The sequence below is a fragment of the Amblyraja radiata genome, chromosome 21 (genome assembly GCF_010909765.2).
Source record: "Amblyraja radiata isolate CabotCenter1 chromosome 21, sAmbRad1.1.pri, whole genome shotgun sequence".
NCBI lineage: Eukaryota > Metazoa > Chordata > Chondrichthyes > Rajiformes > Rajidae > Amblyraja > Amblyraja radiata.
The window spans coordinates 33,088,223-33,108,606 of NC_045976.1; the positions used below are offsets into that span (position 1 = coordinate 33,088,223).

At 43.3% G+C, this 20,384-nt stretch overlaps 1 protein-coding gene across 1 annotated transcript in view; it reads right to left on the reverse strand.

Annotated features, from left to right (window-relative positions):
* Positions 1–4,493: 4,493 nt before the first annotated feature.
* tnpo3 (transportin 3) overlaps positions 4,494–20,384 on the reverse strand; it is a 68,308-nt gene continuing 52,417 nt past the window's right edge. The window contains exons 17-23 of the mRNA XM_033040008.1: positions 19,938–20,054; positions 17,687–17,781; positions 16,866–17,022; positions 14,543–14,710; positions 12,238–12,350; positions 8,417–8,515; positions 4,494–5,413 (exon numbers count right to left, since the gene is read on the reverse strand). Coding sequence (XP_032895899.1) covers positions 8,455–8,515; positions 12,238–12,350; positions 14,543–14,710; positions 16,866–17,022; positions 17,687–17,781; positions 19,938–20,054 — 711 coding nt within the window. The 3' untranslated portion in view covers positions 4,494–5,413; positions 8,417–8,454. The remainder of the gene's footprint in view (positions 5,414–8,416; positions 8,516–12,237; positions 12,351–14,542; positions 14,711–16,865; positions 17,023–17,686; positions 17,782–19,937; positions 20,055–20,384) is intronic.

Below are 20,384 nucleotides of genomic sequence, written 5' to 3' on the forward strand. Positions count from 1 at the left end.
CCATAAACAAGACTTCCCTGGTAGACCCATTGTTTCTGCCTGTTCCAGGTCCACTGATCCAATTTCTTCATACCATGGCCGTATACTTTCTACTCTTGCCCACTTCATTTCCACTTATATCCAGGACATCTCTTAAGCCCTACACTATTTAATAACTTCCAATTCCCTGGCCCCAACTGGACTGGACATCCATATCCATTTCACCATCTCTATATGCCCTACCAAGATGGTCTTCAAATCCTTGCTTCTTTCTACAACAAAGACAAAACAAATTCCCTTCCACCAACATTCCCACTTTCTACAGATCTAAGGAATAGCCGTGTGCTCTAGTTATACATGTTGGCTTAGTGGGTCAGTCTTTGTTCCAAGCCAATCCAGCACACCCCAAAGTATTTTTCTGGTACATTGATGACTCTACTGGTGCAAAGTCATCAATTTTATTGCCTTTGCCACCAACATCCACCCTGCCCTCAATTCATGTGGATTATTTCTGATACTTCCCTTCCTCCTTGGTCCAGAAACATGCCTTCCCCTCTACTGTAGGTAAAGTAGCCCCAACACTCAATTCCTTCCCATCACATCTGTTCTTCTCCTCCTCCCCAGACAGAAGAGTTCCCCCAGCCCCTGCCTTTCATCCCTCCAGTCTCCACATCCAACACATCATCCTCTGCCACTTCCACCAGCTTCTAAACTATCCCACTACCAATCACATCTTCCCCTCATCCTCCGTTTCTGTTTTCTACAAAGGGTCGCTGTCTCCATGACTCCCTGGTCTGCTCATCCCATCCAGTCCTCCCTATCCCCTGCTTCTGCCCCTGCTTGTTGGAGGTGCAACACCTGCCCCTTCATCTCCTCCCTCACCACATTCCAAGGAGCTAAATAAGCCTTCCAGGTAATGCACTGGTTCAGCTATGCCTCATCCAACCTTGTTCACGATGTGGCCTCCTGTAACATTGATGAAACTGTCTACCAAGTGTAGACTAGGTGACCATTTGCAGAACATCCAAGCTCTGTCCAGAACATCCACCCCCAGCTTACAGGTGCCTGTCATTTTAACTCTTCCCATTCCTAAACAGACCAGTCTGTCCTCGGCCTTCTCCATCACGACAAATGCAAATTGGAAGAACACCTCGCATTCTGTTTGGAGTGCTTACAGCCTAATGATATGAACATTGAATTTTCCCATTTCAGTTACTCTCTCCCCCCTCACCCACAGAGCTCTCTTCCCACACACATAGCCATCCACCTTGTTCACTTCTACCTCCTTACCTCTGTCCAGTTCCACCTGTTCATCATTCCCACACCATCTGGCTACACCTATCTATTGCCTACAGTTCTGAAGTAGGGTCTCGACCCGAAACATTGACTTCCACAGATGCTGCTTAAACCAGTTTCAATGTTCTGTATTTTTATCACCAACCTTCCTGTTCTTTCATCTTCTTCCCTTTTCCTGCCTGCTATGCTCGACAATGATTTACATCAGTAACTTTACAATTTGTACAAAATGTCACCAACGCAAGAAACACCTGCAGGAGGCTATACCGTGCCACAAAATTACTATAATTCTGGATCCTTTTGCAACATTCACCCAACCCTTTGACAATGCTGATGACTGAGAATTCAGACCCCTTCAGGCAGATAATCTAACAGGTCGCTGAATAATAACATTTCTCTACCCATCCTAAATATCAACCTTCTCCCTGAAATTACGCCACATAGATCTGAACCTTCCAGCCCGGGGAAACAGATTTCAGCATCTACATGTCAATCCATCAATGTTTTTTTCTCAACCTGTGTCAGGCAACTGTAATTAAAATTCTTTGGCTATCTGGCTAAAATTCCCATGGCTATATAGACTACACATCTCCCCACCCTGCTTCCTGTAAGGACTCCATCCCCTACTCCCAATTCCTCTGTCTACGCCGCATCTGCACCCAGGATGAGGTGTTCCACACCAGGGCATCGGAAAGATCCTCATTCTTCAGGGAACAGGGGTTGCCCTCCCCCACTATAGATGAGGCTCTCTTCAATATCACATAACACTGCTCTCTCTCCCCATCCCCCACTCGTAACAATGGCAGAGTCCCCCTAGTCCTCACCTTTCACCCCACTAGCCGTCACATACAACAAATAGTCCTCCGCCATTTTCACCACCTCCACCATTTGCCACATCTTCCCATCTCCCCGTCTGCTTTCCGCAAAGAACGCTCCCTCCGTAACTCCCTGGTCAATTCTTCCCTTCCGCACCACCCCCTCCCCGGGCACTTTCCCTTGCAACCGCAAGAGATGTTACACTTGTCGCTTTACCTCCCCCCTCCCATTCAAGGACCCAAGCAGTCGTTCCAGGTGCAACAGAGGTTCACCTGCATCTCCTCCAACCTCATCTATTGCATCCGCTGCTCTAGATGTCAGCTGATCTACATCGGTGAGACCAAGCGTAGGCTTGGCGATCGTTTCGCCGAATACCTCCGCACAGTTCGCATTAACCAACCTGATCTCCCTGTGGCTCAGCACTTCAAAATTCTCCAAGAACATCTCTTATCCTAGTGAATCTCTAAGGCAAGATCATCCCGTCAACGGGGGCTCGAGGCCCACGACCGAGGAAGAACTAAGGGAAAGGACTTGAACTTTATTTTGCCTTCCATCACAGTGAGGAATGTGTAGGAGTCACTGTGGTGGATGTTCATGTTAAATTGTGTTTTGAGTGATCTGTTGCTTTTAATCGTATGACTGACCTGGCCAGTGAAATTCCTCGTATGTTGCAAAACATTCTTGGCGAATAAAATCTGATTCTGATTCTTTGGTAGAGAGCATAAATTGTGAGAACAACCCCTCTACAACTGTAGACTTCATTACTTTAGTAATCAAACCTCTTCCCCTGCAATAACAACCACTTATTTACCTTCCTAATTCACTTGCTTTACCTACATTAACTTTACATATTTTATGAATCAGATTACTCTGTATTCGACATGCGGTTTCTCACCATTAAAAAAAATCAATTGTACTAAATAACCTCACATTTCCTACATTAGGAAACTCCTTCTGCCACTTTCTTGCCCACTCAACACATCCAAACAGCTGAAAGACTGCATTTTTAATCTTTCTCACCGAGTTCTATATCAGCACCAAATTTGGAGACCTTATACATGGTCCACTTACTTCACAGCAGTCTGTCAGCAAATGATAGGTATATAGGTCCAATGTCGATTGATGCATCCCATTAGCACCATACTATTAATATGGAAATAACCCGTTTATCCCTCCTGATTTTTCTGTCCATCAATGAGCTTCTATCATTATCCCTGCCCCCCAACCCTGTCAGCCCTTATTTTATGTAACCACATTTTGTAAGGTAGACAATAATTAGCAACTTATTTCTTACAATTTACAAATAGACCATTAGATTTGTCAACCGTTATTTCTTTCATAAAACCACAGCTGGCATAGAAAACCATAGACACAAAAAGCTGGAGAAGCCTATTCCATTTCTCCAGAGTCTGAAGAAGGGTCTCGACCCAAAACGTCACCCATTCCTTCTATCCAGAGACACTGTCTGACCCACTGAGTTACTCCAGCTCTTTGTGTCTATAGTGGGTATATGGAACAAGCTGCCAGAGGAGGTAATTGAAGCAGATCTTCTTCTTTCGTGTCCATCTTCCATGTTTCAGATTCAAACATTGCTGTCATCGTCCGTCCTGAAAAGGACACAGGCTTCCGGCGACAATCAGTGGGAGCCATCACTTGTGTAATAGATGATGGTGGTATAGCAATAATATAGCTTCATTTAAAAGCCATTTGGACAGGTGCATGGATAGGAAAGGTTTAGGAGGGATATGGGCCAAATGCAAGCAAGTGGGACTAGTGTAGCTGGGGCATTTTGGATAAGTTGGGTCAAAGGGGCTGTTTCTGTGCTGTAGAACTCGATTTGTCAAAAGATGCAAGGTGAAAGGACTATTGTTCCCGTCTCTCCTTCCTTTTTTTTGAAAGAATGAAAATAAGACCTGCTTAAAGTAATGGTTTTGCTGAATGCGAGGAAGTGTCAAGTGATTCACCTCGTGTCCAGGTGAGTGACCCATGCATACATTGAGGGTGTGTGTATTGCCCAGAAAATCATCTACTTTTTAAGTGAATGGAGGGAGTGGGCAATCTTCGTCCAATAGACCACGAATCAAGATTTGAAAATAATGTTGCAACATACTCAGGAGCTGGATATACCCAATGGGAAGATTAACCTCTTTACCCACAGAATGGCACGAAGCTCACCACCATATTGAGTCAAATAGCTTTCATAGATATAAGACCGAACAACTCAATTACCTAGAGGTAAGCAATACAACATATGTTGCTTGGGTTAGATGAAGGGTTAGGTGGCTCAAAGGAAGTGAAAACTCTGGCATGGACTGAAACAACCCACTGCTTTACTGTCAATTCTGCAGAAACCACTGTTTTTTTTTTTTGAACTTCCAATGTAAAAAACACACGCAGATTTATTATTATTTTTTTTAATTGTTCTCGAGATGGCTACAACACCAGACGGAACAGCACTTGCACACGCTCAAATCTTCACCCACCCCCGGATTACGTCCCACCCAGCCAGCTTGACAGCACAGTCCCAGTATGCTGCCTTAAGACAGTCAGCCCCACTCATCCAAGCACTCACTAGTTTTGTCTTGACCTGTTATTCAGTCGTTGTTGCAATCTTCACAAGCTCTGTGGTAAAACTTTTTCCACATCATCTATACCCCACCTCCCACATTTTGCTAAAGGTTGGGCTCAGATACACAACTCCACATCCCAGAGATCCATGGCTCCATTTTAGGAATTTTGGATTTTATGTTTTCTTTTAAAACTAACACTCTTCCTAGATTTTGTTTTAGTGACCCAGCCAATGCCGCCCTTTGTCGGTTAATCATGAACCCTAAATATGATTTTCATTTTAAAAGTCATTAAGAAAGTCTCTTGTGCTGTGCACAATAAGCTCCCCTGCCCTCCTCCCACCCCACCAGAAAAAAACAAAACAAACTCCTCCCTGAAGGAACTCTGGCGGATTAAAAGCTGGTTTATTCCAGATCCTCCCCTTTACATACAAGCTCAAGGCAACTGAATTTCCACTGCCAGTCATTTCGGCAGCTGTTCATTCATGCTGTTGTTCCTCTGTTGAAGCCATCTTGAAGCTGGGAAGGGGAAATAAAATCCTGGACTTCCCCCAACCCCTTGCATGCCCTGATGCACAATGCCAGGGAAGCTCCAGCCATATGGCGTTATGCAATAGGGTGTTTGGCACTTCTCGCGCAGGCTACAGACCTCTGCTTGTGATTGTTTGCCCCATTTGCTCTTGCTGGTACCCAGCCGTGGCGATTTGTTTAGTTTATATTTGCATTTCCAGTCTGTTTGTTTGAGATACGGTCCTCTGTGGAAAGAATAAGTTTTGAACAATTTAGGAATATCTTTAAAGCAGCTCAGGACATAAATCTAAGGAAAGCTTGATCATGCTTGTTCATGGATTGACCTTTCAAGTTTAACCTCCACACATTTACAGGCGATGAAGATGCCTCTTCTATTGTAGTTATTGTGGCACTAAAAATAAACCCAACCTAGTTCCCACTGCAAAACAACCGATTGGACAGCATCAGCATTTGCAAATCGCTCCTCAGAGCACCAGAATATAGAAGAAAAGGAAATGGAAAGTACCAAATACAGAGAAAATAGAGGATTGGGCTTGAGCGGCATGGTTTGGGAGAAGGGATCAGTAGGTTTCAGTCAAAGTGCCAATGTTGAAATGTTTCTCCAGGTTGAAGTCATGGATGGAGGCTAATCTAAGAGGAGGAAGGGCAACAGCAGAACAAGATGGTTTATCATCATACTCAGAACTTGTGGATTAGAAAATGCAAAAGGTGGTGTTCCTCCAAGTATTGAGCAGGCCAGAGTGCATTCCTTGCATTTCACAAACCAAAATTCTCTCTATCTGACAGAGGTGTTGAATTCCTGTATGTACACCATCTTCGTGAGGAGACAATCAGCCATATCCCAGGCTACTTCCACAGAACCCCAATATAAACAGCCTAACAGCCAATGTAAAACCCACCATACATTACCCTTTGCTTACTGCCTTTGAATCAACTTTAGAACCAACATCACTTTCTTTGGATTTCCTGACTTTTAATTTTCTGATGATTCTTTCACGCAAATTCTTGTCACAAACATAGGTTCCTTGTTATCGCTTTAAAGATCTCATCTGTCATTTGGGAATATTCACATCTTCATCACAAAGCCGTGTCGCTCAGTTTTCCAAATCACATTTAATAATATTTCAGATTTTTTTTCTCCTAATTTCCCCAGCAATGGGGTAAACCGACAGATTTCTTTCCTTGTTACAGTGAAAGAAACTAGCATGTTCCACGCTCCATGCCGAACGTGCTGAATACAAAGATTATAACATCCTGCAAATGCACAGCACCAAAACTGACATTTTTAGCCCTTCTAGGCCATGCAGCTCATGATGCCTATCTAAGTTAATCCTATTCGCCCATATCAGGCTTGTATTCCTCTATGCACTTCCTATTGAAGTACCCTCTCCCAATACCTTTTACATGTTGTAATAGTATCTAACTCCACTTCGTTCCAGATATTCCTCACCCTCAGTACGACAAACCTACCCCTCAGATCTTTTCCTCTCACCTGTTCCCTCTAGTTCTAGACTCTGCTGCCCCAGAAAAGAAGTTCTGACTATCCTCTCTATGCCCCTCATTATTATTTTATAAACATCTCTTGGGTCCACAATCTCTCCTTATAATTACTGCTATCCATTCCAGACAAACATCCTGGTGAATCTCTTCTGCATTTAATGATACCACATTCTTCCCGCAGTGTGATGACCAGAACTGTACACAATGCCTTAAATGCAATCTAATCAACATTTTGTACATTGGTTACATAATATTTTATACTCAATACCTAGGCGTATGAAGATAAGAATACCAAATGCATTTTTCACATCCACATGTGTGGCTACATTCAGGTTCCTTTGGGCATGCACCTTATGGTGCCGCTGCATATCAACTCTCCTAGTGTCACTGCCACTTTAACCTATATGTTCATTACCTCTCACTTATCTGGAACAAATTCCATATATCACCGTTCTGCCCAACTATGTTGTGCTGTATCTATAGACGACACAAGAAGCTAGAGTAACTCAGCAGGTCAGGCAGCATCTCTGGATAGAAGGAATTGGTAATGTTTCGGGTCGAGACACTTCTTCAGACGAAGTCAGGGGTGGATACTGTATCTGCTGTTCCAGGTGTGGACTCCTATATATCGGCGAGACCAAGCGCAGGCTCTGCAATCGTCCTGCTGAACATCTCCGCTCAATCGCCTAAACCTACCCAATCTCCCAGTTGCTAAGCACTTTAACTTCCATTCCCATTACTATACTGACCTTTCTGTCCTGGGCTTCCTCCACTGTCAGTGAGGCCCGATATATGAATATCGACTTCTCCAACTTCATAACCCTTACTTTCCCTCTCTCCATCCCTCCCCCAGCCTAGTTCTCAGATTGTCTTCCTGATTAAACTTTATCTTTGTATGCTTCGTTGTCACCTTCCCCTAGCTGACAATGGTCTATTATACATTTTCCTTGATCGTTTTCACACCTTACCCTTCCATATCTGTGCCTCCCTCTTCCCCGACTCTCAGTCTGAAGAAGGGTCTTGACCCGAAACGTCACCCATTCCTTCGATCCAGAGATGCTGCCTGTCCCACTGAGTTACTTCAGCATTTTGTGTCTATCTTCAATGTAAACAAGCATCTGCAATTCCTTCCTATACACATCACCAAGCTAATTTTGGTTCCAGTCTGCCTACACACCTCAGACCCACTTTAATTTTCTGGATCACTTGCCAGGCAGAACCTTGTCAAAAACCTCACTGAAGATGCCAGCCTAAGTACAACTACAAGTCTACCACGATGACAAAGTCTAACGTGAATATTATCCAGTGAATTTCTACAGGAAATGGTGTGCACTTGGATGTTGAACATGAACAGAATAAAATACTTTCAACTGTTCAAAGGGGGGGGAATGAATGCAGCAGAATATGTGAGAAAGGCAGAATAGTGAAAAATAGCAGAGGAAAGGAATGTTGCATAATCCCATTTGCCCTCTTATGTGTTCCCTTTACCTCCACTCCCCATTCCAATATCACCATACCCACCTCCAATTCAGTGTCCACACCAGACTCAATAAATTGAATGCATGGACTGGTTTAATTTAGTGTTGAGCCGAGAGCCAAATTGGAAAATTGTAACAAGATGCACCTGAACCAGAAACACATCTTGGTTACGGTTGCTCAATTAGGAGGTTTTACAGGACACATTATTACCTCCTCGAGTTGCTTCCAGATACAGATTTAGCCCTTACCTGGGAGACTGATGCAAGTCATGGATTTGTGAATACAGCTATCGGAAGAGGCGCGTGAAGTCTCTCAAAGCCCAGCAAACCTTTTTACATTCATCAGCACTGCAAGAGGTACAAGAAATGCATTAAAAAGCAACTGAACATTGGGTCAAATCAATGCAAACTTTCCCACCCTGATCAGATCAACATGGATTAAATGAATGCTGTCTATCTCACCTCACACAATAAAATAACACACTTCAGAGAGCAAAACATGAACATACACAAAGGAAGTTGTTTGAAAGCATGTCAAAAGTATTTTTCCACCAAGACTAACAGTCAGTAAAGGAAAATAAAACCCCTTTAAAGACTGGCAGAAAGTGTATCAGGTATGTTTTTTTCAGGTGAACAAATGTCAGAGGGTAACTCATAATCAGAATTAACCATAAAAAAATGTTGGACGTGCTCTTTGTAATACCTTTCCCCTAAATCTCCCAATGATTTTTGTGTCTTTTGAATCTTGGTGGAGTACAGGGTTTTACAGATACTTACAGCCATTCTTCACACATGAGAGATTTTAACCAATAGGACCCGATTGTGTGCACACACATCTACTCCTCAGCATGAACTAATATTGATAAAGAACACTGGCTATTTCTGGCCTCCTCGTGTGAAAGACATACTCCAGCGACTAACAGACTGTGTTAACTAAATGGGCAGCATAGTGCCGCTACCACTATGGTAGTTCAGCTGTCTCACAGCTCCAGCGACCTGGGTTCCATCCTGGAATTGGGAGTATGTTACTGGATAATTACAGGATAAAAGTGAGGGGGAGGAAGATGGGATGACTGTGAACCAGCATCCACTCAATGGGCCAAAATGGACACCTTAACTTTGTAAGAAAATATGTGAAACTCTACAAGTGGGAGATCAAACGTTGGGGTCTGGTTTTCTTGCAGTTCAATGAACAGGGATAATGTATCTCAAGTCTTTTGGACTTTATTAAAAAATAACCTAATCACAAAACAAAGTAACACAAAACTAAGAAACTCTCAATGTGCCGTACAATAATTCAGCTTCTTGCAAGAGATCCTATAGCATGAAAGGTGAAGCTTTGTTCTGGTGAGTGCATAAGCGTGACAAAGATGCAAATTATGTTTCAACATAAAACCGCACTAGTGAGGTGAAATCAAAGAACAGTTACTATTCAGTAAAACAAATATTGATGGCGAAAAACAAACCTAGAAGAAATAATTCACATTTATAATTTCTTACAATATGGTGCCAGTATGCTTTGGGATGAGGCAGCATTGCATCAGAAAATTAACTGCCTCGTTCACAAGCTGTAGTGGTCATTTCATCACCAACTATAACACTAAGGAGGGAAAATTAAAATCAGCCAGGATCCATACTCCTGGTCAGTGTGCCTCACAGCCAAGACTTTGGGCCACAACCAATGACACTTCCTCTCCTCCACCCCAATCTTTGTGCACCTTGGACCATGGCAAAATCTGGTCATGGTAAGATACTAGATAACAAAGAGGTTCCAGTAAGGACGATGGTAGATTCATCCACTTTGCTTAAAACTTAGCTCCAGTGAACTTTGACTTTTAAAAAGATTGCCACAGTTGAGTTGAGCAATATGGAAGTTGAAATAGATGCAGATTATCCGACCCGGGCCCGTAGGACCTTCAGATTTGGGTCGACTTGGGGGGTAAAAGTATAGGCACTCAGGTCATGTTGGGCTGCCGATCCTTTCCTCTTATTTATTTGCTTTAATGAGGTTTCCATATGTTTCTAACCGTAATGGTGCAGAAATAAAAATAGAAAATGCTAAAAATACTTAACATGCAGATGACGTGCAAGAATTTGTTTCTCTCTACAGAGAACAGCCTGACCTGCTATATACTTCCAGCATTTTCTGATTTTATCTCTAGATGTGTCATTGTTTAACTTCCAACGTTGCCTTAAAACAAAGGCTGTCATTTATTTGACGGTTTGCTCTGCTATACATTGTCGAGCCAGTGGAGGTGGGTTTGGCACTAAAGGTACCCTGCCACAGTAAGGTGGATCCTTAGGGAGTACTGCTACTACTTATGGCCTTTCTAGTCACTATCCAGAGAACGTGCTGTTGAAGGGTACCGGAAACGGGACTCACACACACAATGTGACAAAGAGCCAATGAACTTGTCTGAAGAAGAGGGACAAGAAATGCAACTGTAATCAAGTGTATTACATGGAGACTTTTATTTTATTAGTTGATGACATCAACTTAAGTGGGTGAATATTATGGACTCACACTAGGACATATCCATAGTTTCAACTCTCAAGTTCACATTTATTGTCACATGCGCCAATTGGTACAGTGAAATTTGGGTTACTATACAGCCATACGAATAGAAACGGAACACAACACACGATAGACTTTAACATAAACATCCCCACACAGCGGAATCAAAGTTTCCCACTGTGAGGGAAGGCACCAAAGTTCAGTCGTCCTCCTCTTTGTTGTTCACCCGTGGTCGGGGCCTCACGAGCCCTCCGCAGTTGCCGCTACAGGCGGCCCGATGTTCAGGCCCTCTCGCCGGGATGACGGAACTCCGACGTCAGAACGGAAGAACATTCTCAGTGGCTTGGATTTCCGAATCGGCCACTTCTTTCCGGAGACTGGCTCCTGAAGTCCACAGGCCGAGCTGGGCGAAGATTCACACTAGCGGCTCTCGACAAAGGGATCCCAGGACTTCACGATGTTGATGTCAGCGCCACTCGCGGCTGGAAGCTCCGCCATAGCAATGCTCCAGTTGGATTAGATAACAAAAAAAAACTCCAAGAACTGACTGGGGTCAGGTTGGCTTTAGCCGTGATCTCGTCATTAAAAAAAGTAACACTCAGGGAATTCAGGTTTCAAGTCAAACCTTTCCTAACTGCATATTGTGAAAGCTAAAGTAGTTGGTAACATGATACAATTTGAGCTATAACTTGCACATTGGCAACACTTCAGTACCGACCTCCACTCCAAATATTCAGCCCTTCAATAGGTCTGATATTGAAAGATTTCCTTCCTGTAACCAGGTTTTCCTTCTTCTCACCCTCCCCCAAATGTTCCATGAAAACAAGTTAGTCTACTTTACGTTGGTAAGAAGGCTCTGAAAGGGTACATTGTGACCAGCCCATTGCATTTAGAAGGAGTGGTCTATCTTGCTCCGCTATAGGATCTTTGGTCCTGCCAGTGTATCACATGAAAAGCAAATAGATGAGATGCCTGAAGGCCAATGTTGAACTGAATTACTGAGAGGGTTAACATGTTTAGCTAGCACTGGCAGCAGACACTAGATGCCAAAGAGGAATGCGGGAATCAGAGGAACCATTGAGGTTTAATCCATCATCCAAATAAGATCTAATTGGTCCTTGAGCTCTTAATAGTTTTGTTTTAAGCATAAATCAATGTCAGAAATACAAGCAACAAGGCAATTAACTACTGTTTATAGTAGAAAATTGAAATCAAGCAAAATCTTTTGTAAATCACTATCCAGTTTTTCTCTATCTCCCCACAGTTCCCTTACTAACTTGAAAATGCCAATTGAATAAATCTTATAAATTCCATTTTCTGTAACAAAGAGAAAACGTTTCAATTTGCAGCATTGGTGTTTAGAATGTCAAATGATAAATTGTACCCATGCTGTATGACTCTATTACAGTAATGGCCCAACTCCCAAAGTAATCTATTGGCAATAAAATGCAATGGGATATGCAAGGACATAAAAGGAGTATGTAAATGAAAGTGTCCTGTGACAATATTTCAGGCTTAGCGACCCATTGAGCAGCTATGTTTACACTTCCCTCACCTGGTGACTTGTTTATGGAAGTCTGTCAACTGTTTGTGTGTCACCGTGACAGCACCGCCTGCCGTTTCCTTAGGTAATGACTTGAGTGATATTTCCAACCATCTGCAAAATGTCTGGAAAGAAACAAAAGCAATGACCAAAAGTTTGCAGAACCAAACAAAAAGGCAACCAATCTATGGGGTGAATCTGATTTACACAATGTCTACATTTCAGAGACATGAGTTCATGGTTTTATTACAGATGATTGGGTACACGATTTACAAAGGAACATGCAGCACTTCAATAAATCTAGCCTAAATGAGGAAGGGGAATTGTAGATAGACTGTCACATAATACACATACTCAGTACACATTGTCAATGATATAATCACACACACAAGCCCATTCTCACACACAGATACGCGTGTGGGGGGGGGGAGGATAGTTTTACGAAACACATTCCATAGAAACATCGTCAGATAATTTCTCTCCACTGATGCTGCCTGACACACTAAGTTCCTCCAGCATTTTGTTCTTTAAGTGAAACCATTACCCTGACAAAAAGCAATCCTGCCCCTTGACCCTGTAAACACCTAATACTTGTGAGCTTCATTAGCACATTGACAGGTAGAAAAGCTAACTGAAATTATATTTGGCAACTTCCCATGCTGTATTTATGTAATGAATTAAGAACCAAATGCACAATGAAACTGAATGTTTTACATTTTATTCCTTGATTCTGCAAGACAATAATGGCTCAAATTTCCAGTCGTTTAGTACAATCTTTTGCAAGCGAGTCCCTTTACTCTTGAGTTGTTTACTTAATGCATGGCAGATAATTTGGCTGATAATGTATAGCAATGGCACAGCTAGTAGTGGGTTTGATCCTGACCTTGGGTGCTATCAGTGTGGCGTTTGCACATTCTCCGTGTGACCACGTGGGTTTCCTCCGGTGCTCAGTTTCCTCCCACATCCAATGATCTGCAGGACTGTACATTGCCCCAAGTGTGTAGGGAGTTGGTGCGAAAATGGGATAACATACAACTAATACGAGTGGGTTGGGGCGGACTCAGTGGGCTGTATCATTCAATCAATTCAATTTAGAAAGCTCTACACAGTTAAATCGCAACAAGGAAGCATCTAATGTTTAAAATTTGACTGTCCTTGCATCTCCAGAATCAATACGTCAACACCTTCCTCTCACCTCATTTAATCTCATGATACAGCTGGAGGTCACTCAGCCCACCCTCAATTTTCTTGTAATTCTCCATTTCCCTTCAACCTACAGTATTCTCTTTCACATATACATCAACTCTTCTTCTGCCCATCTATATGGGGGGTAATTTACACTAGCAGTTAGTTAACAACCAGCACAGTGGGAGGAGGCCTAGGAGAATGTACAAACTTTACAGGACAGCAACCAAGTCAGGTATTGTCTTTCAAAGACCTTAGCTGGGATTGGATTGTAGGTCCTCTTAAAAGTTGAAACGACAAATTTACTCCCAAAACCATTTGTAAAACCAAACCCAGAGGCAAGCAAAGCCATGTCCATTACCAGGTGCGAAAGGAAAAACCATAGGGACTCCCGCCTGAAAAGACGAACTTCACAATTTAAAAAATTGAACAATTATGCAAAATTGCCCCAATTGAGCAAGCATCTAGTTATGTGAAGAGACCAGAGGAGTTATGATCATCATCTGAAGCGCTGGAGGGAGGAGGAAGATATATGCAGCAAGGAAGATCAGCATCCAGAGACAGGTTTAAGGTAATTGGGAGAATGTTTTTAAATGCAGTTGACTGTTCTGATCAGAAACTCAGCCTGCATAGTTATTGGACACAGATGCAATTGTAACTTGGAAAGGGGAACTGGATATATATCAGGAGAGAAAAGATTTGCCGAAATATAGGGAAGAGCCAAAATGAGTATGCAGTGTCAAATAGCATTGTCCGGTGCTGTACAAACTTCTGCAACAATTCAATCTTACTTGAAGGAGACACAAAGAACCAAATATGTTAGAATGTTGAGTAAAAAATAAAGTTTTGGAGTACCTCAGCAGGTAAGGCAACATCTGTGGAGGGAATTGATACTGAAGAATGTCCCGGACCCAAAATGTCGACTATCCATTCACTCCGCTGATGCTGCCTGACCCACTGAGTTTCTCCAACACTAGGTTTTATTCAATCTTACTTGACGGTTACCCTGAAGGCTAGTAAGTGAAAAGGAAAAAGTTACCCACCATCACCCGTACCTACCCTGCGCAACCCCAATCCTCACCCCCATTCCAATGTCAGTTAGAAAGTTTATTAGATTCAACGGGAACCTTACCACTCTGTCAATTTGCATTATTTCCCATATAACTTCAGCTAGATCCGGCAAAGTATATGGGGGAAGGCAGAAGCACACAGCTTGGAGCAGCTGGTTGACTAACTGCTGTCCGTGCTGGGACATCACCTGCTTGATCAGACCCTCTCGCAGTTCAAAGTCATCCTCGTGCTGCGGAAACAAGATTTATTATTTTAGTTTGTTCAGGCCCTCAGTCTGAATTGAGATTATCTTATAGCTATGCACACACCCAAAAGTTATTTTTAAATTGTGAATTATACTTTTGGGCCTAATTCCCACATTACAAAATAGTAAACAAGGCTTGAGAGGAGGTCACTTAATCATGAATTGGCTCGGAGGACACCAAGCTCGGTTTTATAAAACCTCTAAGATGAATGGGTGTGTGGAGATGGGAATGTGGAATGAGCTGCCTAAGGAAATTTTAGTGGAGGGTACAATTACAATTTAAAAGGCACTTTGAAAAGGTTCATGGATAGGAAAGGTTCGGAGGGATATGGGCCAGGCAGAGGCAAGTGTGATTAGCTCGATAACACAACTTGGTCAGCATGGACCAGCTAGGCCGAAGGGCCTGTTTGCGTGCTGAATGACGATGAATAATGGGAGAGCAGTTTTTTTAAACTTACTTTTCTGCATGAGGGCACTACTGGCAAAGCCTGCATATATTTTTCATCTCTCTTGTCCTTGAGAAGGTAGCAGTCAGACACCTTTTTCAACCTCTGAAGTCCTTTAGTGTAGGAATTTCCATGGTGTTGTCGAACTGAGCAATTCAAGATTTGGCCTCAGCGACAACAAAGAAAGCCACATATTGCTGAGTCCAGATAATGTGCAACTTGTAGGAAAGCTGCAGATGGTAGTTAAGATGTGCCTGCTATTCTGACCCTTCTTGGTGATGGGGAATGAATATTTGTGAGGGCAACAGCCCAGTAGCCTTGAAGAGAAAATGCTGTGCATTTTGCAGATGGTATGGATGGTAGTTCAGTTTAGTGTAGAAATACAGGGCGGAAACAAGCCCTTCGGCCCATCGAGTCCGCGCAGAACAACAATCCCCACATTAACACTATCCTACTCACACTAGGGGCATTTGTTTTACATTTACGCCAATTAACCTGCAAACCTGGACATCTTCTAAGGAAACCGAAGATCCTGGAGAAAACCCACACAGATCACGGCGAGAACGTACAAACTCCGTACAGACAGCACCCATAGTCAGGATCAAACCCGGGTCTCTGGTGCAGTAGCTCTACCGTTACACCACTGTGCCGCCCCACAGGTATGGAAGATGTGAATACACCAGGCAATGAGTGAAGCCTGGGAAACGCAAGAGGAACATGGTGGGAACTGCGAACTTCCACTAGCGTTAACATTTGCCCATTCTTCCAACTATTCATCTCCTTCCCCCTCGAAGTCAGCACTAACCATCGGATTCCTAATCTTTAAATTTACAGGGACTAATTTCCTTCTCCCTTGTTCTGTGTGTTTCCCTTCATCTCCACTCCTGTCCTTCCCACTACCTTCTGCAGTTGTACAGGGTCTTGGTGAGACCACACCTGGAGTATTGCGTACAGTTTTGGTCTCCTAATCTGAGGAAATACATTCTTGCCATAGAGGGAGTACCGAGAAGGTTCACCAGACTGATTCCTGGGATGTCAGGACTTTCATATGAAGAAAGACTGGATAGACTCGGCTTGTACTCGCTAGAATTTAGAAGATTGAGGGGGATCTTATAGAAACGTACAAAGTTTTTAAGGGGTTGGACAGGCTAGATGCAGGAAGATTGTTCCCGATATTGGGGAAGTCCAGAACAAGGGGTTACAGTTTAAGGATAAGGGGAAATCTTTTAGGACCGAGATGAGAAAAACATTTTTCACACAGAGAGTGGTGAATCTCTGGAATTCTCTGCCACAGCAGGTAGTTGAGGCCAGTTCATTGGCTATATTTAAGAGGGAGTTAGATGTGGCCCTTGTGACTAAAGGGATATGGAGAGAAGGCAGGTACAGGATACTGAGTTGGATGATCAGCCATGATCATATTGAATGGCGGTGCAGGCTCGAAGGCTCCTGCACCTATTTTCTATGTTTCTATGACATTCGTCTGGACACTGGGAAAATGCTCTTTTCCAACAATGTCATGGGGTCTCTCTCCTGAATAGGCAATCAGACATTACTTTGCTCAAGGGAGCGGATTTCTTATCATGATATAGCCCTGGAGAAGGTCTTGAATCCATAACCAGATGTACGCTGCTAAATCCAATTAGCATCCCCATCATGTTTCAGTAATCCAGTTTGAGAAAGCAAATCCAACTTACATCTTTAGCAACCCCTGTGTGGATAAGATCCCGCAGGAATTTCATGATACTGCAGTTAGCGTCCCGGTGGTCGAGAATGACAGCTGCGATAGCACAGTTTAAGATATGAATGATGATCTGACTTTGGAGGAGTGTAGTTGGGCTCCGCTGAATAAACCTACATAGGAAGAGAAAAAGTGAACTCGAGAGGTATTGGCAGTGAAGTATTTTGGACATCAAAATATAAGGTGGTGTACACACAGTGGAGACGTTACACATAACAAACCTTTACACGGATGAGGTTATCCTCATCAGAAAATACTGAAGTTGGGGCAGTTTTCATTACCAAACAGATGACCTAATGGGTATGCACAGATTTATTCCTAATGGGAATAAATATCAAAAATAATTTACTAGGGTAGACATGGAGATTGTATTGTTAGTTGTGGGGCAGACTAACACTGGGAGAAACAAATAAGGAAGCCACTAAAAAAAATCTAATTTTAAAAAGTCACAGGAGAAATTCTCAGGAGTGGATGTCATTCTCCTGTCATTAGAGTTTGTAGCAGTCAGGATGAACGGCACAGATGCATTTCAGAGGAAAATTGTAAAAGAGATTTGAATTTGGATTTACTTAAACTATTTAAATACTTACAGAACAGCAGTTTTACTAGGCCATAGCAGTCCGTGCCGTTAAAGGAAGGAAGATCGCAAAGGACTTGCTGGGGTAAGATACCTTCCTAAAGAAGGTCCGTGAACGTGCAGCAAGCAAATACTGAAACAAGGCCATTGTTCCATGAAAACCAACACATTCACTTTCACGCAAGAAGCCCTCTATGTACCTGGTTGCCAGGCGGAAAAGATCGTCCACTGTGTCCGGATGATCCCGAAGGCCATTTGGTTGTTCAAGCAGCTGGAAGGTTGGCATACACAAAGCCTGCAAAGACAATGAATAGATAAAGCTAACTGCTTGATGCCTGCCCCGAAGGGTGGCCTGGCACCAGCATTGTCATCTGCGTTATCTTTTTCAACTTAGAAAAAAACCAAAGGATACCATCTCAGCATGCCACCCTGTCCATTCACCTTAACCCCACATGCAATACACAAGCATGGACAGGCTACCTGACCGCAGAAGTGGCAATCGAGTCCAATCTGTCCTTTGCTGATGCATCTCCCTGCAAAGAACCCTGGACTGTAATTGCAAGCTGGAATGCTAGACACTATTTTCTTTTCATTTCAAATCAAAAATCATCTTTTCTGATCCCTCCATGAAAGATCAGCTTCCTTGGCACCACCCAGAATTGAACGGTATCCTCTGGACTGTTGTCTCAATACAACTCCTGGCATTGTGCCTTTATGTTAATAATGTTAACTATAAAACCCAGCACCGAGTATTCACCTATTAGAAGGTCATCTTGTGCTTTGTGTGTATATATTTCGTTTAAACATTGAGTGTTTATAATGGATTTCCTTCGTTACATTACCAGCGCTGACTGTAATGTTTAAACAGCACCAATGCTGCATCACCAATAACCTTAAACCACTATCACTATCAAATAACGATTCCATCCATTCTACAATTTGTTGATCCGGGAGAAACTGTATGCTAGGCAAGAAACTAACTGTTCTGCCAGAAGCTTCCCAGTAAGTCGTCAGTCAAATTTTCACAGCTTTGTAATTCTGCAGCCTGGCAGAGGCAGTGATTAAAGCATGATTATCAGGAACCCACTCCAACAAAATATTAAACACCCACTCCTGTAAGCAACCCTAAGATGACTTACATTGGACATTTCACAATAGTACCAACATCCATAGTGATTTTAACATAGCATAATGGCCCACGGGTCGGTGGGGACACTACGAGACAGCTGCCCTTCCAGCAGCGTGTTCGTTATTTCTACTTTTTTTGTTTTATTTTGGTGTATCTAGTGTTAGTTTGGGTGTCTCACGGTATGTCTTATGTGGGGGGTGGTGGGGAGGGGGAATGGGGAATCCACTTTCGGCCGCCTCCTCCACAGAGAGGTGACTTTTTCCATGTCGCCTCCCTCGCGGCCTAACACCATGGATTGGTGCGACCTTTCCTGGAGTCGGGCCCGGAGCATCGGCAGCAGGCGCAGCGGAGCGGGCGAACTCTTGTCAGGGGTTGCCAGAGAGGAGTGTTCCGATCGCGGGCCTGGTGACTTTGGCACCGTGGGGACTGTGGTCCGCGTAGCTTGTAGCTGCGGGCGTGGAGTGGACTTACCATCCAGAGCCTGGTATCCCTTGCTGGGGATCGCCGAGAAGTGCTCCGACCGCCGGCCCACGGCCTATAACATTCTGAAGCCACGGCCTTCGGAGCTTTTAGCCACGGGCGGGGCGTAGACTTGCCATCTGGAGCCTTTGATCCCTCGCCAGGGATGAGCTCCGACCGCCGGCTTGTGGCCTATAACATCCTGAAGCCGCGGACTCCGGTAAGAAAGTGCCGATTCAGGACCTCCAAGCCACGGAGTGTGTTCCACCGCCTGTACATCGGGCCATCTGTAGCGGCAACTGCGGAGGGTATATGGCCCCGTCCACAGGTGAACAAAGGAGGAGGACTGGCTGAACTTTGTTGCCTTCCATCACAGTAAAGATTGCTGTGGTGGATGTTTGTGTTAAATTTTTATTGTGTATTGTGTGTTCTTTTTAAGTGTATCGCTGCTAGCAAATTCATTTCACTGCATGTGATGTGCATATGACGAATAAAATTGACTTTGACTTTGACAAAGGGCATCATGACCTATACTACAACCAAAGAAAGGTCAACATTGAATAAAGGAAGGAGGTAACTCTGGTTGAAAATGTAAATTTCACATAATGCTGCAGGTGCCGGGGGTGGGGGTGGGGGCAGGAGAGGAGGGGGTGTGCTTGATGGAATTTATAGAGGTTAGCCCCAGTGCAGTTAAAAGCTCAGTGCCAATGGTGCAATTACTGGAATTCACAATAAGTGCATAGTGCCCAGATCAAGCTTGTATCAAAAGCAATTCCAAAATGCACTGCATCCTGATGCTCTCAAACAATTCCTTCAGTACATTGGGTTGAGTCCCATTTTGGCACGAGACTGTTGCTTCTTACCTGCACCATGTCCAGTAGTCCCTGCCGGCATCCGTCTTCCATTCCATACTCATCAACCAGAATACTGCCAAGGTAGAGAAAGCAGGAATGTGGGTGCACGCGATACACATTCACCATCTACACAGAAAGAGATGGGAGAATACGAGAGATGAGAACAAACACTACTATCCCCACACCATTCGCGTAGCGCCTGTGATAATGAGCAACACTAGATTACTATTTCTTACCCCGTGTCACAATCAGTTGTAAATATTTTAATTTAAAAATCACTTTACTAAGAAACTAAACAACCACAATAGAGCAACGTTCCACCATAATGTATCTGCAAAAGCTCTCTGCTACCTTTCAAAATAGGTAATATTTTTTTTCTTTAAAACAAACAGAAGAGTGAATTGAGTTTAAAAAACCTGAAAATATAATAAAAATTGTATCAGTACAAGTGGCAAT